This window comes from Apteryx rowi, unplaced genomic scaffold (assembly GCF_003343035.1).
Source record: "Apteryx rowi isolate R43461 unplaced genomic scaffold, aptRow1 scaffold_482, whole genome shotgun sequence".
NCBI classification, from domain to species: Eukaryota; Metazoa; Chordata; class Aves; order Apterygiformes; family Apterygidae; genus Apteryx; species Apteryx rowi.
In genome coordinates this window covers 198,424-221,436 of record NW_020450741.1, presented here as the reverse complement: position 1 = coordinate 221,436, position 23,013 = coordinate 198,424, and the positions used below count along the sequence as shown (strand labels likewise).

Below are 23,013 nucleotides of genomic sequence, written 5' to 3'. Positions count from 1 at the left end.
GGGAAGCTGGGGCCCGGCAGCGTGATCGCTGTGGAACCAGGTGGAGCCGCCCGTCCCTTTCTGAAGTTTGGATCGCGGAGGCCTCGCAGCAGTGTTTTCCAGTACGTCCTGCGTGGCTTGAGGAGAAGCGAGCCCAGGAGGATGGGGTGGAGGGTGAGGTGGTTTTTTCCGGGCAGAAGAAGCGTCGTTGCTGGCCCTTGGTGTTGCAGTGTGGTGTCCGAGGCTGTCACAAGCTGGGATGGCTGCTGGGCGGCTCCATCGCAGGCCTTGTGGTCAGGGCCCGCACGATGGAGAGAGCGTGCTGGGAAGACTGGAAACGCTGAGGAATCGTTCCCCATAAGTTCTGTTAAAAGGGCTTTCCTTTGGGAAGATGTTGCTACGTTGCTGGGTAGCGAGATTGGTGTGACAGAGCCTGGCTTGTTGGGGAAGAGGCTCCTCTCGAGTCCTAGCTGGGCCAGGCCAAGCGGGGCTACGACAGAAGAACTGCTGGGTTGCTGTGGCAGTGCCCGAAATGCTCGTGTAGTCCTGGCCGGAAGAGGTTAATCAACAYGACCAGTGTGGAAATAAAAACACCAAAGGTGGTGGTGGTAAACCTATGACTGAGATGGTGTTTGCTCAAGTCTCGCATGTGAGTCTGTAGGACTAATCACTTCCTATGTGCGTTCGGTCAGCCTACTGCGCTCTTCAACAGCAGGTTTGCGAGCTGCTTCTCTGCTATGTGTCAACAGGCATCTGCACCCAGTTCCCTTGTGTTCTTCCCCTCTTAAAAAAATAATCTCTTTTTGGTGAGAGGTGTTTGCAGCATGGCTGTAAGTTGTGTTGCAGCTGGGAAAGTTGGAAGGCCTGAAGATAACTTGCAGTAGGAGCAACTGGAGCTGTTGTTGAGCCTCCACCCTGAATCCCCAGGGGTCTTTTTCTGTAGTGCAAATGAGCCGTTTCTCCCACTGCAGGGTGGAGGAATATGAAAAGGGCTCTCTCTCTGCCAGCACCTAAGTCAGTATTGACTTCCTGGGGCTTGCTTGTGTGAGGGATTCAAGACTTCCAAGCCATGTGATTTTTTTTTTTCTTTTTTTTCCCCCCTGTCTGGAGCTGGGATATTTCAGATAGTGCTTCCAGGATGTGGAGAAGTCATGTTGTCAAGAGGAACAGCACACACACTGTTCTCTCCCTGCTGCTGGTGATTCATGGAGAAAGGGAAGAACGTTGCAAGCTCCTCCACAAATGTAGTCAGAAGTACTGTTTGGGCTCATTGGGAGACTTTTGCGCCCCTAGTCCTGGTAGATAAGAAAGTGTGGCTGTTGACATCAGAAGCGAAATTCTTGTACTTGAGTTATCTCCATCTATTAGTGGGGTTTCCTGCCTCACCTGAGGGTTTTCTGTTAAGTTTAAACCTCTGGGAGGGGAGGAAGTTTGTTGCCAGGGTATAACCATAAAGGATTAGAGCTGAAGGAGAAGGCTGTGACACAGCCCCTTGGCCTGAAAAAAGGGAATAAGGTGATATCTGGGCTGTCTTAAGTCACTTTTTTATTGCTCGGTTTTCTTTGCTATCCTTTTCCTGTACCTGCTTTGCTGAACTTTTTGCTTCCCGGTGCCTGTCTGTGGCTAGTACCTCCATAGCCAGGGAGAGGAATGCTGCCTCTTCTTCTGGTGGGGCCAGTTAAACTGCGTTGCTGCTGAAGTGATTAAATCACACTGTACACAGCAGGTCAGCCAAGATTTGAGGCTTGGATTTTTGCACCCTTTGAAAGTATCTTTGTCCTTCAAGCTTGTATTCATGGGAGCTGGCTTGCTGCTGCTGCGTGCACCAGGCTTTGCTTCAGTAACAAGGCGTCCCCTTATCTCAGGCCAGCCTTGCCAGTCCCACTGGCCTTTTTATAGCGAGATAGCTGGTGACTGCCATTCCTCAACCCTTGTGACAAACTGCTGTGTCTCTAGCATGCTGGCATGGCCAACCTGAAATTAAGCTGGGAGCATAAAGAAAATGAGCCATAAATGAAGCTTTTTGGAAATAAAGATGATCCTTTGTGGATCGCAAAAGAATTTGCAGAACAAGAATTATTTGGGGACATGTAAGTGTCCCCTTAGCCTGCCAAGTGCAGGTTTCCTCTTGTTTGACACTGGGAATTTGAATGGTTGGCATACTGCAGAACTGAACAGACTTAGAGCATGTGTGCTCTATGACCAAAGCTGGTATAAGCCAGTATTGCTACTGAAAGAAGCAGCTCTAGCTGCTTGCTCCTGTTCCTGCAGTTGCCCTGTCAGCCTGAAGCATTTGTTCTGTGATCTAGGACAAGGATCTGACCCAGGTTAAAGCTAGTCTCTTCTTGGCCGGGTTAGTTTTTAACCTGATAGCTTTCATGATTGCCTCTGTGTGGCTGCACCAATGAAGAGAACTTAAGTGCTGGCTTAGGCCAACTTTATGCATGGCAAACTACAGTCTTAATTTAGTTGGGTACTTCTGTCTTAGGTGTTAGCAGCAAAATGAACTCAACTACAAAACTGCTAGTTGAGCTTGTTTGCTGCTTGACTATGAGCCCTGACCAACAGTATCACTTCTGGAATTTACGTGCAAATTCATCCGGAGCTTGTGCTTGTTGTGAAGTTGGCATGGCAGCCCTGAAAGTTAGTCTGGCTGTAGTAAGGCAAAGGGATCTTAAAATGACTTCCTGATAGTTGGCTGATCTGTGCAAGAGAGGTAAAATTGGACAGCTGCAAAGGAGGAATTTGAGAGCATCGACAGCTTTCTAGCCAAGGCTGTAATTTTGCATCCTGCTATGAAGAATGTGTGGGGTAAAAGGGTGTTTTAGAAATTGCCTCTGAGAACTGGAGCTTGAGCATTCAGCTGTACTATTTTAGGGGAAGATGGGGTTGCCAGGTATGTTTACCCTTCAGATATTCAGCGGGGAGTAGTTCTGTGCTGGTGCTTCCTTGGCCCAGTGTCACAAGGAATTGTTTGTATTGAATTATCAGGTAGAGGTGACTGCTGTGTGTAGTCTGCATTTGGTCAAATGTTACAGATGTCGTCATCAGTGGCCCTGCTCTCAGATCCTAGGATCGAGCTCCTCTGCTTGGAGGCCTCTGTAGGCAGATGAGTCACTATTTTTTTTGTGTGGAGACTTACTGGGAATGGGTGAGTCCTTTGAAGGCAGTTTTTCCAGCATCTAAGGAAGATTTAGTATTGGTGAGAGATCTGAAGGGGATAAAACTGGGTGACTTTGGCCTTTTGTTCAATAAAGCTTAAAGCGGCTCTCCAAAAGTTTGAGGCCTTGCACATGAAACATTTTGATGCAACCTCATGGTTCAACCCGTTAATGTTTTTTAGTGGAGAAGGACCTTAGCTGCAGTCATATGATGTGATGTGATATAGTAGTGGTAACACATTGCATAGCCTGCACTTAACTGTGGTTAGGATTGTGCCATTTATGGAGTCTGACACTGGGCCCTCCCAAAGTATTTGGCTTTAAAATCTTTCATGTCCCTTAAGTAAGAGGTAAGGAACCCTTCAGACATGCCTGCTGCTTTGAAGTGTCAGTCACTCAGCCTGATGTCAGCTCAATAGGTTAATGCAGCTTGACTTAAGGTGAGACTCTGCTGGGTTTATGATGACAGCTTCTGAGTGTCTCTGTTGGTAGGTGAAAGAGCTGGTTCTTGATAACTGCCGTTCGGATGATGGGAAGATCGTTGGGCTCTCCTCAGATTTTGAGAACCTGGAGTTCCTCAGCATGATCAACATCAACTTGCTGTCTGTCTCCAATCTCCCCAAGCTTAACAAACTCCGCAAGGTGAGTCAGACCTGTGGTCCCATTTCTGGCTGTGCGCTTAGACTTCTGCCCTGTTCTTGGTGAGAGTTGGTTTCATTCCTCCAGTAGCTAGAAAAGGGGGATTTGGTTGTGCTCTTTCTGCAAGCTGACCTCTGCAACCTGAGCAAGTGAGAGAGATTGTTTTCTAGTATAAAACAAATGTTTTCAAGCTCATTCCTTTTTGTAGTGTGCTTTTACTCTTGCTTTTGCGCTGCCGTCAAAAGTTTCAGTAACAAAAGTATTTTGGATTGTTAGGATATATTGTTACAGCTAAAAGGATAAGTACCTGCTGTGTCCTGCAGTACAAAAGTGGCTGGGACTATGTTACCTTGGCAAAAGGGTCTCAAGTGAAAACTTGAATTGCTACTCCATGGCATGGTCTAATGAACAGGAGTCTGGAACTTGGGTGTCTGTTATAGTCCAGTTCTTGGGGTATTTTATTCCCTATGTCATAAGTTGGACACTTTGTGACTGTATGATGTTTCTTCTTGGCAGCTGGAGCTGAGTGATAACAGGATTTCTGGTGGCCTTGAAGTTCTAGCAGAGAGAACTCCTAACCTGACACACTTGAATCTAAGTGGCAACAAGATTAAAGACATCAATACGCTGGAGCCCTTGGTGAGTGAAAGGCTTTGCTGGGATCTAAGGGATGACATTTTTTCCTTTGGGGAGCATGTGTGTGCAGCAGAAGTCCAACATCTTGGTAAATGTTCCAACAGCACTTCGTGGTTCTGATGGGAACAGATGAGTGGGTCCAATTTGAGGCTGGGCTAATAGTTAATGGCTCCTCTATCTGGAAAACCAGCAGCCAGTTGCTAAAAGAAGCATGAAATTGGGCTGGATGAGTAAAACTGTGGATGCAGTGCTCAGTGTCCATCTGAGAAAGGACCATTAATGGGTCGGATGCAGTTTGAGGTAGGTGGCACCTGGGGTGTCATGGAGATGAATTGCTTGGACACCAGTGAGGGTGTCTATCACATTAGTCCAAGGCACTGTCCTGCTGGGCTACGACCCTCTCACCCTGGGTGATCACCCTTGTGATCCTGACTCTGTAGCTGAAATGTCTGATCTAGGGCATTTGCCTCATTAGCTATTGCCTTTGGGGCAGTCCTGCCATCCTGTTCAAAAAGAAAGAGCTTAAAACCTTGTTTTACTCTTCCTTTGCTTAACCCAGTATACAGTGTGGTAGCCTGACTGGGAGAGCTGCTGTGGCTGTGCAGAGAAGCATGTGATGTGCTGTCTGCAGGCAGTGTAGTTTGGTCTGCCCGTGTTGCTCTCCCAGGTATTTTGTCTGATTTCTTGGGCAGGATGAATCCGGCTCAGTGATCCCTCCTGCTGGGGTAACTAGGCATCTTGTGCTTGTTACCCACTGCCTCCAAAAGGGAACAGGATTTGCAAATGGTTTCAAAGAGAGCTGGCCCCAAGGAAGGGAAACAAAGGCAGAGGAGCTGAAAAGGGATCTTTGCCAGCGACATTTAGCACAAGTAATAGCTTATCTCTGAGGAGCACATGGTGCAAATAATGCATGTGAAGACACTTCTATAGTAGATCTGGATAGTAAACCAGGTGTTTAGAGGATCTTCTAATGGCTGCCTGATCTTCAGATAGTGTCATCTTGTAAGTGGTCTAATAAATTGATCCTTGCAGAAAAAGTTGCCGAACCTGCATAGTCTGGACCTCTTCAACTGTGAGGTGACAATGCTGATCAACTACCGGGAGAGCGTGTTCACCCTCCTGCCCCAGCTCACCTACCTAGATGGGTTTGATGCTGATGACCAGGAAGCCCCTGATTCAGACCCTGAAGCAGATGGGGATGGACTGGAAGATGAATATGAGAATGGGGAAGGTAAAGTTTTTTCTTCTTGGTTTTCTTGGGAAATCACCTCTTGCATCCTTCTGCAGGATCTTGTTGCTAAATAAATGCTGATCATAACCTGCTGCTAAAGTAGGGGCTGTCTGGATAAAACCCCATTCCTTAGGCAGGCTGCATGAGAAATGAAACTTGCTCTAAGCTGACTGGGCTTGTTGCTGGCATTCCTTGTGCATCCTTATCCTGCCTGTTTCTTGCGTGGCACTGGGGGTAGGAGGTGTGAGCATACTGTCTGGGAATAGCAAGTCTTTGGGAACCATAACATGCGTCTCCCTCTTTTGGTAGAAGGTGAGGAAGAGGATGATGATGATGAGGAAGATGATTTGGATGAAGAAGTCATTGATGATGAAGATGATGAAGAWGATGATCTGGAAGGTGAAGAGGAGGAGGATGGAGTAGATGATGAGGTGAGGCTTTCTGACGTAAGTGTAGTGCATTTGTCCCCAATCTCCTTGCGACCCATCTGACCAGATGTTGCAGATGCCTGCTTGTGGGCAGATCTGAGGGGTGCTGCAGCAGCCTCTGGCTTTTCCCATACGGTACCATGGATTCCCTGTCCATGGAATTGTGAATTTGGTATTTGACAAATTGCTTGGCATGGTACTTCCTGTGGCTTCAAGTGATAAAGCCATAAAACTTCCTTTGTAGGGATTGGAGAAGCTATGTAGGAAACAATAGTGCCTTTTTTTTCCTGCTCTCCTGGCTTGTAGCTGTCCCTAAGACTAGGGTAGGGTGGGAGCAGAGGTGAAGGAAAACGATGCTGCAGAATTACACCTCACTCATGGGGTTGTGGTCCTTGTAACAAAGTGTACTGTTTTGACTTAAGGAGGAAGATGAGGAAGAAGATGGTGAGGAAGATGAAGAGGATGAAGCTGATGACGGTAAGTTGAATTCTAGCAAACTAAGTAGTTGCAGAGCTGTATCAAGAGTCTTGCATGTTTGCTGTGATCTTGGGATTTCTCCAGCTTTGGTGCTATGCTCTTGTCTTCAGCTTTTCCCTGATGAAAAGTGCAGTGTTCTTACCTATGGGCATTGCTGAAACTGCTTATGCCTAACTGACTATATTGATGGTGATTAAAACCAAGGGGTCATACAGTGCTGGTGCAGGAAACAACTTTTAGTGCCTGTTAATACTAACTGAGCTGAGTAAGTCTGCCAAATATTAAAAAGGTAAATTGCCTGGCAGACCGGTTTGAAGTAGCTTGAGCTGATATTCCTTGCAGGAAGCTGGACTTCTGTCATAGAAACTCTTGTTGCAGTCTTTCTGAGGAAATGCCCCTAGAGCTACAGCTTCCTCTGGACTTTCAGCTGTAGGGAGGGGAGGCCTGATCTTGACTTGAGTCTAGGCTGCTCTGGCTAGAGCAGGCTATAAACACATGAATGTTGACAGAATACAGCGGCTGGCATGACTTTAAATGATCTTGTATGAGCTTGGTCAAAACTGAGTGAATTCTACAGATGCTGCAGTCTTGGGGGTGCTTAGTAAAAGCTTGTTTTCAAGTACCTGCTGATATGTGGGATGCAGGGAGGGCACAGAAAATAGTTAATGTCTTATGTTAGTCCAGGCTTTTCTGGGGTGCCATGAGAAACAGAGCCTGGTGGATCTCTGTTCCACAATGGCAAGAGTCTAGTCTGTGCTTGTCCACAAAGCAAGCTGTGGCTGACATGGCTTGAAGCCACAGTTCAAATGCTGTTCTGCAAGACTGAACAGACCTTCACGCTTCACCTCTTTTTGCAGACCTTCCGCGAGGAGAAAAGAGAAAACGAAATCTAGAGGATGAAGGAGAAGAAGATCCAGAAGATGAAGAGGATGATGAGGATGACTGATCCCAGCGAGCCAATCAGTTTTACAGACTATGACTGTGCTTGTCTTAACCTCCCCGTTGTGTCTATGTGAGACTGTAAATCCCCATCTCCCAGTCCTCCCCCCTTTGTATGGCTGCAGCGTCCACAATATATTTTTTTAAGATGTAGAATACTGTAGGCATTCAGGGGAATCTTCCATACAAGGCTCACTTTCTCACAAGTATCTCATGACCAAAGGCTTTCTCCGTTCTGTGGTTTGTGCAGCAGTTTGCAAAAAAAAAAAAAAAAAAAAAAAAATCCTCCTAGGGTATCTTTCGTGTCTGAAATCAGCCTTGCCACACACTGGACCCAGAGCTCCAGCTTGCCACCCTGCTTGACAACCAAGAAGGCGTGTTTGCTATCCGCATGCCCTCAGACCAGCTTTCTGAAGACGTTTGAGCCATCTTGAGCAGTGGGTGCAAATCTGGTTCATCTAAATGGACTCCAAGTAAATTATTACTGAGGTCTCTGATCAGAAATAATGGTGATGTGATCTCTGGAGATGCTTGAAGATATTTTAGTGCTGGGGATGTGGGGTGCCTGGGTTTATTGGGGGGCGGTTGGCTGCTTGCAAGACCTGGTACCTCTGATGCACCTTGCAGTAGCCCTGCACTTGCTTTCCTATTTTTTTATAAACTGGAATATTTTTCCTGTTGGCCACCGAATAACTTTGACTTGAATGTCCAAGTAAGTCTGCTTTGTGGCTGTGAGTGTCTTGCTGTGATGAGGCTTCTCCTCACCCTGTTGCAGTCTGTCTTTAGGAAGAGATAGGAAATAGCAGGTTAAGGGATACTGCACTTCTGTCAAACTCCATTTCGCACTGTACAGAACACATTCAACCAGTATCACTGTGATGCACCTAACTCGGCATTCCCCGGGAGACCGTGTTAGCCTATATATTCTCAGGGTCCTTCTGCTAGCCAGTAACAGCTCTGGACAGTTGCCTCAGTGCTAGCCTGGTGTATGCATCCTCCTTTTTCCTTTTCAGCGTGAAGAGAAGTGCATTGATCAGAAATCCAGCTCTTTCCCATTCATACTATTTATGCACTACAGGAATGCAGACAGTGCTGTGGAGCATGTGTCCCTCTGGTCCATGGTTTCCAGAACAGGGAGGGGGAGAATCCAGCCAGGTTGTAGCTCTCCACCATAGGGTTTCTGACCTCTAGCTCTTCCTTCCTCTGCCTTGAGGTGTTTGGACGGCACATGTGTTAGCTTCTGGAGAGAACTCTGGCCCTGTGGCATCCAGGGATAGTAACTGTTCAGTGTTGGGTGCCTGAAGATGCATGCTCAGGCAGGAATAACTCCAGTTCTGCCTGGGTGTGTAGAGATGCAGTGTTGAGGCTCTCCACTGGTGCAGATGCACTGGCACTTTGTGGAGTTCCCGGTTGCTCTGGGCAATCTTTCAGCACCCAGCACTTGAAGGTGAGCTTCACAGCAGTTCCTTCAGAGGAGTGTTGTGTGTTGCAGCACATCTAAGTTTCTGTTGCTTTCTGTTCTTGCTGTTGTCTCTTGCATTGTACAGTAGCTATAACCATTCAGAGAAGAACGACTCCTGTAAAATGCAAACTGAGTAACTTATAAAATGTTAAAGGAATTTTAAAAAAGTTTCAGAGCAGCAGTTACTTCTAATTTTTCCCTGCATTTTTAGCAGATTGTATGGATTTTATATTAGCCTAGTAACTGTCAGGTTTTGATTGGTCAGACTAGTCCCAGAAATAAGGATCTCCAGCCCTTTTGTATCTTTTGTTACAAAATTTGGATAAAACTTTTAATAAAGACTTCAGTTTTTAAAAATCCATTGCAATGAATGCTGTCTTCACTGCCTCTGCTCTAGGAACTTCAGAGCTGCAACCAGCCTGCAGAACCACTGGGTTGAAGTTTTGGGGCAGTTTTTCCTTGAGCAGCTGGAATCTCTTCTGGGAGTAGTGACTGTCCTGTTCATCCCAGGCATGGCTTTTTTTTTTTTTCCTCTGAGCCCCAGCTGGGCGGATTCTTGGTAAGTGCAGCTTGTCTGTTTTTAAATCCCTGCTGCAGTCTGGTGGGAAGGGAGGCCTCTAAGCTGCTGTTGCTGTGGGGATGCATGTGGAGAAGCTCAGCAAGGCTGATGAGCAGGGCAGGGTTATTTATCTGGGTGGAGGGGAGGATGGGGATGGAGCTGGGGGCTCTGCTCTGGGAAAGCTCAGCAAAGGAGTGATAAAGACAATCCTGAGGCAGTGCTAAGAGGAGTCTGTCCCGTCCCGTCCCCGTCCCCCCCCCCCAAAGAATGTGTCTGCAGGACCTGTGTAGGGATGGTGCAGCCCTCTGCTATGTTGTGCTACTGCCTCTGCTTTTGGAAAAGGCCTCAGCTGAGCAGCCAGGTTCACTGGTAGCTGCAGTGGCTGCTTCTGGTGAGCCAGGAGCTTGGTCAGTGCATGCATATACCTTTCTGATCTGTATAAAAAGTCTCTAGCTAAACACTGAGAAACTACTTAAAATAGACCACTTTTGTTCTGCTGGAAGCTCATCTCCACTGAGGACAGGACTTATGCGTTTAGGGGTGGCACAGGTTCAGGATAGAGGCTGGTGAACAGTAAGTGTTGGATCTGAGGGCGGGCACCTGCGCTCCTGCACCCTGGAGAAGGAAACAGGGTATTGGGGTTTGAACACAAGCTGGGGAGGAACCCAGCAGTGGGCTGGGCTGGAGGATTCAATACTGCTGCCTGTGCCTGCCATGGCTGGGAATGCTGAGCTGCAAGCTGTGCCCGATCCCAGGGATCCAGGTTAGTTCCTCTATCTCCTGCTAGGGGTTGGAGACATCCCTCTCCTTGCTGGGGCTGCCTTATCCTGGTCTGGCTCTGTAATGAGTTGCTTCTCAGCCAGTTCTCGCAGCCATGGGCTTTAGCTTGGGCTTTTTGCTTTAGTGAGCTTCTGTCTTGCCTGCTCAGGGCCTGGGTTGAAAGGGGGGCCCAGTGTGTTGCACGGGGGCCAGCCTGAGGACCTAAATGGATGAGAGAGGGGGAAGCATGGCAGCGATGCAGCCAAGTGTGCTGGCTCCCAGCCTTGCTCCCTGCTGCTGGCTCAAGGGGCTTGTGTTGCTTTCCTAGAGCTGGTCTCCTGTTGGCAGGAGCCTCCCTCATCTGCCACCCTTCTCCCCCCACCCCTCCTGTGAGGGGCCTGCACCTTTCAAATACAGACATGCTGCTTATCTCCCCCACCCCAGACTTGTAACGGCTGAGACTGCTCCTGCTGCCAGCTGCAAGCCCACCCACTGGTTCATGCTGCTTGCACACCTTCCCTGTGCTTGCAGAGGTTGATGCACTGGTGCTGCGTCTGTCTGGCCAGCTGGCTTTGTGCTTTCCCTGTTTTCTCTCCTTTCTAGCCATCCTCAGCCCAGGCTGCTCCCGTGTTGGAGCTGAAGGGTGCCTGTGCTGGCTCTTGCCAGCTGACTCACCCGGGGCGTAGTTCCCAAGGGTGAATTTGGGGAAGGTGGGGTGGCAGGGCTGCCTGCACGCATGGGTGTAGCTGGCTTGGGAAGGGGGGGGGAATTAACTCGTGGTGCTCTGAGACACTGCTCCTCTGTGCATGGAGGTTGCAGATGGATAAGGGGACTTGTGTCCCAGCCACCCTGCCTTCTACTCCTTCCTAAACCTGGGACTGTGGGGCAGGCCCCTGGAAACTCTGGTGCTTGTGTATGCCCCACTGGTCCAAGTATCTCCGGGGCAGGGGTCTGTGTGCATTGCCTGCTGGGGCAGGGAGTCAGCCTGGTGTGTGGGGAGGTGGCAGGGAGAAGCTGTGTTCCAGGGGTGTCTGGGGTGAATGTGCCTATGAAAGGGGCAGCTTGGCCCCAGTTGTCCTGGAGAGCCCCAGGAGCCCCAAGCTTTTGGCATGGCAGGGGCAATCTCCCTGGGCTGTGTGTGCTCCAGCTGCTGCAGTGGGTGGTGGGGAGCCCCAGGTGTCCTGCGCTGGGGTTGTGCAGCAGCAGTGAGCAGGTTTTAGACACTGTTTGTGGCAAAACCAGCTGGTTGGAGAAGTGCTCTGGACCCTGTGAATGAAGGAGGGAGCTGGAGGGGGTCCTGGAGATGCTGACTGCTCACCTCTGTCATGGTGTGGTGCTTGGTCCTTCCTGGCAGCAGATGAGCTGGGCTGGCTGCAGGGCTGCCAGGCTGCATGGAGGCACCCTGGGGAGATGTGCAGAGAGGGCGCTTCCACCACTGCGTGTGCAAACTGGCACAGGAGCTGGATGCCCCCATGTTGATCCTGGTGCAGTCAGCAGTACGGTGGCTGAGGAATCTTCAAACTTGGTGCCTGAGCTGCAGCCACCCACCCTGGTCTCTGCGGCTGCTATCTGCACCCAGGCTCGGCCTGAGTCACAGTGCTGGGCTGCAGGTCGCCCTCTTACTGCAGGGCTGCTTTTCTCCTTTCCTTCCTCGTGGCCTGCAACAGCTCCAGGCCTGATCCTGTAGCTGTGGTACCATCAGCCCAGGGTGGGCATGGCCTCTGGGGTTGGTATCTGGGCGCTGTTGGAGCGAGAGGCTGGGGGCAGGCTGGGGTTTTGGCCTCCAGCCAGCTGAGATGGAGCTGAGGGGGGTTTGGCCCATTGCTGTGGGCTCACTGGGGGATGCTGCAGCTGGGGTGCTGGGGGTAGGGTGCCTGGGGAAGGGCTCAGCACCTTCCCAAGCAAAGAGTGTTATTTTCAAGAAATGGGAGAACACAGGGCTGACTTCATCCAGCCCACGTGGCAGCTAAGCGCTTCATAAACTTTTAAAAATCCTCAAGTCCCAGCACTGGTTTTGCTTCCCCTCTTGGCTGCTGATCCCCCAGGGAAGGGGGACGGAAGCAGCGCTGATGTACAGCACCGCATGCGCAGGGTGCAGAGCACAGCAGGGCTGGAGCGGGGAGCCGTAACCCGGATCCACACACACCCGGGGCGCAGTGAGCATGCGCTGGCCTCCCTTCCTCCGGCGGGAGCTGGAACCCAGCCAGCAGGGCTGGCACAGCATCCGGGCCCTGCGAACACGCTCGTGCAGCGGCATGTCTCTGCTCAAACCAGTTGGGAGCGGGGCGGGTGGCCAAGTCCACTCCCTAGCAGCCAGAGGCTGGGGAAACTCTTCACCTCGCTGGGCTGGTGCACGGGTGAACCTGGCCCAGGCAGCGCTGGAGTGGGAATGTGGGGCTGTGTGGAGCTGCCAAGGGGCAGGAGCAGGGGGCTATGGCCCCCATAACAGCGCTGGGGTTATGCTAATTCCCCCCCCCCGGGCAGGGGCTGTGATACAACTGCTGCTGGCTCTGGAGCTGCGGAGCCCCAGGCTCTGGGCCATGAGAGAAGGGCCCTATTCTCCCCTCAGCCTGGTGCTGAGCTGGCTCCCAGCACCGCTGCCTGGTGGCTGGCGGAGGGAGGAAGGCCTGCAGCACCCTGGAGAAGGGGAGTCAGGTCCTTTGGCTGCTCTAGCTCAGTCCTGGGGTGCTGGGATGGAGTTGGCAGAGGTTCAAGCCGTGCTTTTCTAGAGCACTTTGTGATCTGGGCCCCATCAGTGGGTGCAGGGAGCACCCCTTGCCCCCCAAAACCTTCCCCTTTCATTCCTTCCCGTGATACAGGGGCCAGCCCTGTGGTGAGGCAGGGGGAGACCCTGCACCCCGAGCTGGCAGCACCCACCTTTGGGTGGGTGCTACTCTGGGCTGGTGCTGCTGGGACCCTGCCTCATGCAATGGCCTCTCCTGGCTCTGCAGCTGCCGGTGTTTACTTCCCCCTCCCTCTATTGCCCTCCAGACACTGTGGCTCCAGTCCTGCGTCACGGAGCCGAGCGGGGACGGACAGAGGCTAGCCCAGCCGCCGCTCCTGTACAATTCCCATTTATTATTTAGAGACCTCGTTCCCGAGAAGTCCGCTAACTCCTGAGCAACCTACCAGGCTCTAGTGAGAACCCTTGGATCTGAAGCAATAAAACCTTGAGGGGAGGGGAGAGAGATGCAGGAGTTTTCCAGGGCTTGGAGTTTCCAAAAACAAAAAGGAGGAGGAGAAAAGTCAAGAAAACAAAAAGTTACCCCCAGGCTGCCCTGCTGCAGCTGTCGGCTTGGTCTCGCCCCCACGCTGGGGCTGGGGGGCTGTGGGGTAGGGGCCGTTCCCAGGACCCGGGCAGGGGTCCCTGCCCCAGCGTGGGGCTGTGCCGGGCCTCCCTGCCTGCCCAGCCAGGGAGGGGAGAAGGAGAGGGGGGAGGAAGGGGAAATAAGAAAAGAAAAATGAAGAAAAGAGTTGGCCCAGCAGGAGCCAGGGGCATCAGAGCTGCGAGTACAGGGAGTTCTCCATCTCCGGCGTCAGCTTCGAGTGGAAGGAGGCGAGGCCCACCCCGAAGTCTAGAGGGAGAGGGAACAGCGCTGTCAGGGGGCTGCAGCAATTGCACACGAGCCCGGGGTGGGGGAACGACACGGGGAGGGTGCAGAGCCCCTCTGCAGCGTCACCCCCCCTCCCTCCCCCCCCCCACCCCGATCACCCCTGTGGGGCAATTCGAGCCCATTTCCCGCGAGCCCGTGCGCAGTTGGGCTCTCCCGGTCCGGCAGCAGCCACGTACCCATGTCTCCCTCGAGGCGGCCGGGCGGTGGGGGGTTCTTGCGGTGGTCCTCGATGTGCAGCGTCATCTCGTCCCGCGAGGCGGTGGAGTAGGGGCACTGCATGCAGGTGTAGCGGCCCCGCGTGTGCTCCCACACGATGCGGCTGTTGGACGAGTGCCCTGCAAGGACGGGCGAGGAAGGGAAGCACAGCGCTCACTCGCCGGCCCCCGCCACCGCTGGTGGGAGCCGCGCGGAGCGGCCGGCTGAGCCCAGGCAGCGCGGGAAGGCAGAGGATGCAGCGGCGTAGGCCCGGATGCCTGGGCCCCAGGCACTGCCTGCACCTTGGCCTGGACGCTCGCTGAGCGGGGACGTGCCCATGTCATGCCCGGCTCCGTGGGGGCGCAGAGAGGCTGGTGCCACAAGGGCAATCCCCTGCCCTGGGATGGGGGGGGGGTGCCTGAACTGGGGACCGGAGCCCTGTGCCGGGCAGTGAGACCCGGGCAGACGGTCCCATCTCCAAACTCCCTCTGGTTGTTGCCTCACTGCATCCTGCAGAGCAAAGGGAGGCCGCTTCCACCCTGGCAGCGCGGCCAAACCCCCCCCGGCACCGCTGCAGCCACTGGCCCCGGAGGGCACCAGGGCGAACGAGGGCTCGAGCCGAAGTGGCCGCTGCATCCAGCTCTTCCCGCTCGAGCTCTGAAAGCCACCGCTCCGGGGCCAAGGGGCAGGTTAGCACCCATCCAGGCGCTGCCGCTTCCTCTGCCGGCGCGCTCCGGGCTTGGCGGTTCCCGGCAGCGGCTGGAGGGGGGGACAGCCAGCAGCGCCCTGCTCTCCGAGCCCTACCTGCATGGCCTCCCCTTTCCGTGCAGCTCCCACCGGAGGGAGCCCGCCCGCCCGCTCTGGGGGCGCCCGGCAGGGTCTCTCCCGTCCCCTGCCGCCCTCCCGGCCGCCCACCGCCCCCACCGGTGAGCAGAAAGCAGCCCCCAATCAGTAGGTGCCGAACTAACCTGGAGTCACTCCTGAGCCAAAGCATGGGAGGAGTGGGCTGACACTCACACCTGCGGAGGGAATCGAGGGGCAAGACAAGCATTAGGCCTCCCCCGCCCGTGGGGGGGATTTGGGGGGGTGGGGGGGGAGCAGGCCTGGCCCAGGCACTGGCCGGGCTGAGCTGCGAGCGCCCGGCGCCCCTTGGCCCCCCGCCTCGCACCCCAGCACGCCGGGGAGGAGCAGGGCCTGGCGCTTTGGAGGCTGTTTGGCCATGGGGGTGGGTTTTTTTGTTTTTTTGTTTTGTTTTGGGTTTTTTTTTGCCAATTGAGCATCACGTTAGCTGGGAAAGGGAGGGAGCTGGGGGGGAGGCAATGCGGGTTGGGAAGGAGGGTGGTCGGAGACGGCCGCGGGGGTCCGGGCGGCTCTTGGGGCGGGGAGCAAGGAGGATCCTCGGCTGGCAGGGTCTCCGGCGGGTCTCTCGTCCGGGAGCTGCTGATCAAGGCGGGAAGCAGAAGAAGCTTTGCCCTAATCAGCCCCATTTTCTCACCTTGGCTTTTCTTCCACACGGCGTTGGAGACGGGGAGGCCTTGGCTAGGCAGGTAGGGCCTGAGGCGATGCTGGACCGAGGTCTGAGGTAAGCTGTAGGGCGAGGGGTGCATATACGACAGGAAAGGCCCCGGCCCCGAGGAGTGGGGAGGCCCCGAGAACCGAGTCAAGGACGACGGCCCGAAAAGGTTGGGCTCCAGCAGCGGGAAGGGGTGGGGGGCCGGCGAGACGAGCGGCACGGCCTCCAGGGAGCCGCGGAGGTCGGGGAGGCCGGCGGGGAGGGCGGCCGGCGCCGCAGCGGAGACCGCGTCCATGCTAGGGAGGATGGCTTCTTTCTCCATGTGCCGGATGACGCCCTGGAGCTTGGGCAGCCCTTCCAGYGGCTTGGCCAAGGGCTCCTTCTCCAGGGCAGAGGTAGCAGGTAGGACGGGCTTCTCGGCTTTGGGGGCCGGCCTGGAGCTGCTGGAGCTGTCGGAGCAGACGTGCAGGTGCTTGAAGAGGGAGCGGTGCGTCCGGAAGCGTAGCAGGCAGTTCTCGCACCTGGAGAGCCGGAGAGGCTGCGTGAGCACCAGGCGCTTGCTCCCACCCGCCCTGTGCCACCAGCTCCTGCCGAAACCCGGGGTCCCGCCAACTGGCCGGCCCCCGCTGTGGCCTGGTACCACACCGTGGGGCCAGGGCTGGCRCGGGGCTGGGCTCTCGGCAGCCCGGCCTTGGGGAGCTCCCTGTTCTCCCGAGCTTGTGCCACAGTGGGACGGCAGGGCTGCACGGGACGGGACGGGGACCCAACGCGGGAGGCAGAGCGGGACTCACTTGAAGTAGCGGTTTGGCTTGTAGTGCACCTTCATGTGGGTCATGAGGTCCTGCATGCTGGGGAACGTCTCAGTGCAGCCCAGAGTGGGGCAGTGGAAGGTTTTGCCTGTAAGAAGAGGGGTAGAGAGTCAGCAACACCCTGGCTGCATGACCAGCACCCCGAGAGCCTTCCTGGACGGGTTTGGGGGCTAATCCATCACCCTGGTACCAGCCATGGGCTAGCAAGCATCTCTGTCACCTTCTGATGCTCTCCCAGCTCCTTGCTGTGTGCCCATACAGCATCTCCCAGAGGTATGGACATCTTTGGAAGAGGGAAGGAGCACAGTCTAACCAGCAAGCCAAGTTTCAAGCCCCACTTCTCCACCTCCCATCCATCTATCCAAAAAAAAGGGCACCCTGGAGCGATGTGGGCCTCCTTCCATGGTCTGTCCCATGACAGCCCCCCTGGGAGGGAGTGTGCAAGCCTGGCCTTACCCTCGAGGGACTGCGTGGGTCTGTAGTGGACTTTCAAGTGATCCATCAGCTCCTGCATGCTGTGGAAGGCCAGTTTGCAGCCATAGCTTGAGCACTGGTAGTGCTTCCCTGGAAGGAGACACAGCCGTTGGCCCTGGGACAGGCCCACGCTCCCACTGCTGTCCCAGCCGTCACCCCCTCATCCTGCCCAGCACACGCAGGCCAAGATGAGCCCCCCCAAACCCCTTCAGCTGTGCTAGCAACCAGACGGCAGCTCCAGCTGGGGGCTACAAGCCACTCCTCCATACAGAGGGGGCTCCTGGACCTAGATGGGACAGGCCACACCATCCTCACAGGGACAAAACCCACCCCAGAGCCACCATCTTCCCCCACGGTGGATGCAGTGCCCCATCCCTGCTCCGGGGAGGCCCCACGGAGCTCCACGTGGAGCTCACCAGGGACAGGCCGGCGTTTCAGCAGCCGCAGATCCTGTGCTTGCACTCCTCCGCCTCCACTTCCCGCCACTGGCATCTGGCTGCCGGACAGAGCTGGGTCGCTGCAACCTGGTGGAGAGAGTTCTTCCAGGTTAAAATCTGTTGGAGATGCAGCTGAGCACCCATTTGTGCATCACCAAGCTTGGAGGTGAAGCAGAAGGACATCACACTAGAGAGTCACTGCTAAGCTTAAGCGCAACCGCAAATGTAGAAACCCAGGAATGCCTGAAAACAGCCTTAACTCTGCCCTTTCCTCCCACCTCCCCTGGCTTCCTTACTCCTGTGCGGGCAGTTTAGCAAGCCCAGAGACCAGTTGCCGTCACTGTTCATCTGAGGAAGCCACTGAGATGGTACCAGGAATGCAGCAGGTAAGACACCAGGCTGGAAATAAAGATGCCTGCAGCTCATGCTGCCCTGGCCTGCTATGCTACTCCTGTGCCTCAGTTTCCCCTCCTGTTGCATCCTGCGTTTTGTTTAAACTCCAGGTGCTTGTAGCACCAGGAGATGCCACACAGGACAGATTTATGTGCACTGCCCAGGCCTGGGGATTGGCACAGCCCTCAAGGACACCAGCTGCAGGTTCAGATGAGCCAGGGTTGGACCTTTTCTGCTGGTCCCCTCCAGAGCCAGGAGGCTGGCTGGCCAGCCCCGATACAGGAGGCTCTCCCAGGGTCCAAACTTTGAGCAGGGCAAAGCTTGAGGCCATAACTATATGCTCAAATGACAATTTCTCTTTCAAGTTGAGCTGAGGTTCCTGTTTTGCAAAGATTGTCCCAGTTCACTGTGGCCTCATTTCTGCCTGTTACAAACAGAGATCTTAAACAGTCTGGGTTGGAGGGGGCCAGGAGGGTAGGATCRCTTGAGAGTGGTTAGAAATGTGAGGGTCTTTACTCTAGAAAGAGGTGCTGGTCTGGAGGCAAAGCCTGCTGGCATCCTGTAGATGCTGGATGATGCCCAGTGCACACATGCGCGCGCATGCACGCACACACACACACGTGCACACACTCGGGGTGCTTCTAGCTAGATCCAGTCCATCCAAAGCCAAGCAGGGGCACTGGGTGAGAAGCACGAGTCCATGAAGCCCATCTGAAGGCAGATTTGAGCAGAAACRGCCCATCCAACATCAATGCCCCACATAAGGTTTGGCGAAAGGGACTTCACAGCAACATGAGAAAATGTTTCTCCCCTGCCCTGTGCAGCCCCCCATGTTGCAAGGGACTCACCTGTCCCCTCTCCAGTGTATTTACCACCCAAGGAGAAGGTAGGCAAAGCCTCGTCCTTCTCAGTCTTCATGGCCTCGCTCTTGATGGGCCGGGGTGAGGGGTAGAGCTCAGGGAAAGCCAGGGTGGTGGTGGAGCGGGCCGGCGCGCCAGACACTGCCGATGCGGTCTTCTCCTGGTGGCGCTAAACCAAACACAAGGGCGAGAGGTTAGTCTGGCACAGAGCAATGTCAACAGCATCCTCCTCCTTGCGGAGCAGTGATGGCAGGACTGGGGCCTCCCAAGCCGGAGCCGGTATCGCAGGAGGTCCCAGCTGGTGTTTCTAAGGACATGCTGCCAACRCGGCAGTTCGCCCCGAGGGCCTTCGTGCATGTCCACCTCCATGGCGAGTGTCGACCCGAGCTTTGAAGCCAGAGACTTTGCTGTCCCTTCCCACCTCTCTCACTCCACAGGTGGTTTCAGATCATCCATCAACCCTCTACAAAGCCCATGAAAGCTCACTGGTGTTGGTGGTAGCAAAGCAATATTGGAGGAGTCTTTCTAACCTCTCTTGCTCTCAGCAAGGCCTGGGGTCTTGCTAGGCACAATCCCACCTCCTGCATGCCATCAGCGGGTCTATCACAGTTTCTACAGGGTTTATTGCATTGTAAGGACAGCAGGCTGCAAAGTGCAGGCAGGGGGACGCCAAGTCCTGTCTCCATGCCAAGAGGATGCTCTAGGAACAGCAGGTCCTGCCACAGGAGCGTGAGGATCAGCAGCAGGGACTGACCCCCCGATGATGGGCGTTTTGGGACCTTCCCTTGGCCTGGCAATCCTGGGCCCTGGCAAATGCCTTGGCCCCGCTCAGCCTGCACGGGTAAGGGGGGCACATACAGTTCGCGATCCCACCAGCTCTGGGCATGCTGCAAGTCTCAGGACTTATGATATGGGACTCATCGGGACCTCTTGCACTCTTGGCGCTCTACAGTTTTAAACCAGACCTGCGTGGTGCTCAGCGTCAGCACTCAGCCACAGCAATCCCTCTCCTCCTGGATCCCAGCCACTGGTGGCATCTGCAACTGCTGGAAGGGTGATGCAAGGCACTGGGATGGGACAATCCCTCCCCACCTCCCTCCAGTGAGCTGACATCAGATGGTCCCCCAAATTAGACTGGCTTGGCCACAAGGACCCTCAGTGCAAGGCTTCAGCGCACGAGATGGACACAAACAATAAGCCCCAGCGAAGAGCATCTGAAACCTCCGTCACTTTGGGAGATTTCTCAACTGCATTTTAACATCAAAGTTGTCGCGAGCGCTGCTCAGTTTAGAAAAATAAATACAGCAGCGCTGGGGCTGTGGACTGACTGTGCCGCGCACATCTGCAGCTGGTTAGAGGGTTAAAGTTTCTTAAGAGCTAAACAGCTCCCGAAGTGAATGTCCTTGGAAATCAGCTGTACTCGGCGCAACGAGAGCCCACGCCTTGAGGAGACGGGCCGGATGCAAGAAATGGGTATGAAGGTAGAAAGGAGAGAGGAAAAACGTGCAGAGCAGACAAAGCACACCCATGTCCGCCCATTCTTGTCTCAGCTGGCCATGCCCACTAGTTTCTACTCAAGAGGCATCTTCCCAGCTTTTCAGAAAATCACCTTAAACTGTCTTGTTGGGGAACTGCCTGCAACCACATAATTGAAGGCTGTATCAAAAAGCGCATCTGAAACGGACCGAAGGGAGATTGCAGAGCAAGCTGTAACATCCAGAAAACCCAGCAATACATTTCAGCACCTGGTGGACTCCGGAGGCTCACCATGCAGCAAGCAGACTTCTGATGAGAGCCAGCCTTGATGCAATGCTTTTAAAAAAAAAAAAAAAAAAAATCTCCTAGATTATTGAAAAAATTTACTTTAAAAAATTGCCTGTGCTCCAGGGGAGCCTTTTGTGCCTCAGGCCAGGGCATCCTACTCCTTCCGGTCACATCCAGAGGCCATCGGAGACAATTTGGCACCAGATCCTGGGAACAGACAGTGACATCTAGGACTGATCTGGAGTCAGTTTTCCGAGCCAAGGAAATACAGACTCGGGGGAGGAAGGAGTGCTAGAAATTCGATGTTTTGCTACAATTTCAAGGCCTCRTGCTATCAGAAAATACTCCAGGAGCATCAAAGCTTTTTTGTTTCAGTTCCTGCCACCAAAACATCTAGGTGCCATATGGATGCAGCATAAGGGGCTAAGCAAGAAGAGGCAGCCCTGCCTCGATCCTTTTAATGCTCCTTCTCCCCAAAAAGGAGATTCCTGAGACCTTTTCTTCCAACAAAACTGCATTTCCCCATCCTGATGCAAAAAAAAAAAAGCTCCATCCAAATCACTGCAAACTTTCTGCACCAACCTTGTCTCCCACAGCCACGCCGCTTTGCACAGACCGAGTGAACCAAATCCTTTTGGCCAGGGGCTGAATTTGCAGACGCCTCCCAAAAAGGACCCCAAAGACCCCCCGGCTCGGCACACAGGTCCCCTTCTGGCTTGCAGGGCCATTGCCACCGTGCCGCTTGCACCCTGCCAGTGCCGGGAGGGAGGACGCTGAGTTTAAAAAAAAAAAAAAAAAAAAAAAAAAAAAAAAAAAAGCAAATCCAAGCCTGAATGCAAAAACAAAACAAAGCCGCAGGCCTGGTGCACCGAGCTGGGGGCAGCTGGCGGGAATAATCCCGCGCAGATTCCCCCCCACACTTTTAATTTATCACCCGCTCGGTTGCAATGCGGGAGCAGCACGGCTGGTTGCCACAGTAACAGCCATCGAGCCCGCTTTCTCCAGGCAAAAAAGAAATAATAATAATAATCACGCCGCGTGCATGACTGCCAAGGCATTTTGCACTGGGTTTTCCTGCAAAAGGTTTGGCCTCTCCGAAGACCCGCTGGTACCAAACTCGCTTGCTGTAGCACCTGCAATGAACAGGCACCCCGAAAAAATCATTTATGGGGGTGGACAGGGAAGGGGAGGGGGGGCACCAAAAGGATTTGCAATTCCCAGGCGAGCAAAGCAGCCTGCGGCTCCGATTCGGTTAATAATTAACACAGCTCGTCTCCCCCATCCAAACCGGGGGGTTTAGACGTATCGGCAAGCGCCAACGACGTTTGCAAATCCGCCCCGGGGAGGATAAATGGGACAAATAATCCCATTTGGGAATCTCTTCCGTGATCTGCGGCCGGAGGTTGGGGAAGAGCTCCCGGAACGGGGACCGCGCTGGGTGCCAGGCGCGAGACAAAGGCTGCGAGCAAGGGGCTCATGTGATTGCTCGCCGCAGAGCACGAGAGGCGCCGCGATCCGGGACACGCAGGCTGCGGCRGCAGAACGGCTCCCCGCTTCGCCGCGCCTTGGCTCAGCACCGCTCCACGCGCCACCTGGCTGAATCGGGCCTCGAGCTGCTCAGTGTCCATGGGAGAAAACAAGATACGGCTCTTCCGAGGCAGAGCCCTGGCGAGGAAGGACCGGGCGCCGTTGTCCGCCCCCAGCCCGGGACGAGCGGGCAACCCTGGCTTCGACCCCAGGGAAAGTTTGTGCCGGGGAGTCCAGAGCTGGCGCTGTGGGGGTCCGGCCCCCCGTGGCAGCAAGGTGGCTCCTGTGGGAAGGTGGCGGGGCTGTGGCTGCTCCCACGGAAGAACCAGGGAGCTCAAGCTTGGCCGAGCGATGGCAGGTCGCGGCGCTGCCAGGTCCCCGTGCGCCTGCTCGGCCACGGGCTCTCGGAGAGCGGGGGGGGCTCAGCCCCCCTCAGCCACCTGCCCCCGCGGCTAGGGACTCCCCGTGGCTAGTGGCCCCCGTGGCTGGCAGCCCCCCACAGTAAGCAGCCCCCCACGGATAACACACCTCACCCTCAGCCAGCGGCTCCTGTGRTTAGTAGCCCCCCAAGGGTAATACACCCATGGCTAGTAGCCCCTCTGGCTGGTAGCCTCCCATAGGTGGCACCCCCACCAGCTAATAGCCCCCCATGGGGAGTACCCCCTCCAGCTGCTAGCCCTCCAAGGGTAATACACCCATGGCTAGTAGCCCCTCCAGCTGGTAGCCCTCCAAGGGTAATTAATACACCCATGGCTAGTAGCCCCCGTGGCTGGTAGCCCCCCATGGCTAGCAGCACCCCTATAGGTAGCCCCCCCCAGCCAGTAGCCCCCAATGGGCAGCATCACCTGTACCTGGTGGTACTCCCAAAACTAACAGCTCCCCATGGCCAGTAGCCCCTGTGGCTGGTAGCCCCCTAAAGGTAACACCCCCCCGGCTAGTAGCCCTTGTGGCTAGAAGCCCCCTAGGGGCAGTAGCCCCTCGCTAACAGCCCCCCCATGGGCAGCACCCGGGTGGCTGGTAGCACCCCCGTGGCTAGCAGCCCCCGTGGCTGGTAGCCCAAGCTCGCACCCCCGTGGCCAGGAGCCCCCCGGCTCGCAGCCCCGGGGCGGGCGGCTCCGCCCGGAGGCTCCGGTAGCCCGGGGCCCCCCCTTCTCCGC

At 54.8% G+C, this 23,013-nt stretch overlaps 2 protein-coding genes across 3 annotated transcripts; one reads left to right on the top strand and one right to left on the bottom strand.

Moving 5' to 3' along the window:
* The first annotated feature begins 640 nt into the window (after positions 1-640).
* LOC112972316 (acidic leucine-rich nuclear phosphoprotein 32 family member B-like) lies at positions 641-9,313 on the top strand. Its single transcript, XM_026078673.1, has 7 exons — positions 641-694; positions 3,633-3,782; positions 4,296-4,418; positions 5,448-5,646; positions 5,956-6,077; positions 6,497-6,551; positions 7,409-9,313. Exons 1-7 carry the CDS (start codon positions 656-658, stop codon positions 7,495-7,497), a joined length of 777 nt encoding a protein of 258 aa, XP_025934458.1. The 5' UTR covers positions 641-655; the 3' UTR covers positions 7,498-9,313.
* Positions 9,314-13,338: 4,025 nt separating this feature from the next.
* Positions 13,339-18,754, bottom strand: ZNF414 (zinc finger protein 414). 2 transcript variants are annotated; one of them, XM_026078667.1, is made up of 8 exons: positions 18,554-18,754; positions 17,292-17,399; positions 16,858-16,965; positions 16,384-16,489; positions 15,575-16,113; positions 15,048-15,098; positions 14,061-14,219; positions 13,339-13,845 (listed from the first exon to the last, which is right to left on the bottom strand). In XM_026078667.1, exons 1-8 carry the CDS (start codon positions 18,621-18,623, stop codon positions 13,769-13,771), a joined length of 1,218 nt encoding a protein of 405 aa, XP_025934452.1. In that variant the 5' UTR covers positions 18,624-18,754; the 3' UTR covers positions 13,339-13,768. The 2 variants fall into 2 exon arrangements, with proteins under 2 accessions (XP_025934452.1, XP_025934453.1); XM_026078668.1 differs by lacking the exon at positions 15,048-15,098.
* Between the last annotated feature and the right edge of the window lie 4,259 nt (positions 18,755-23,013).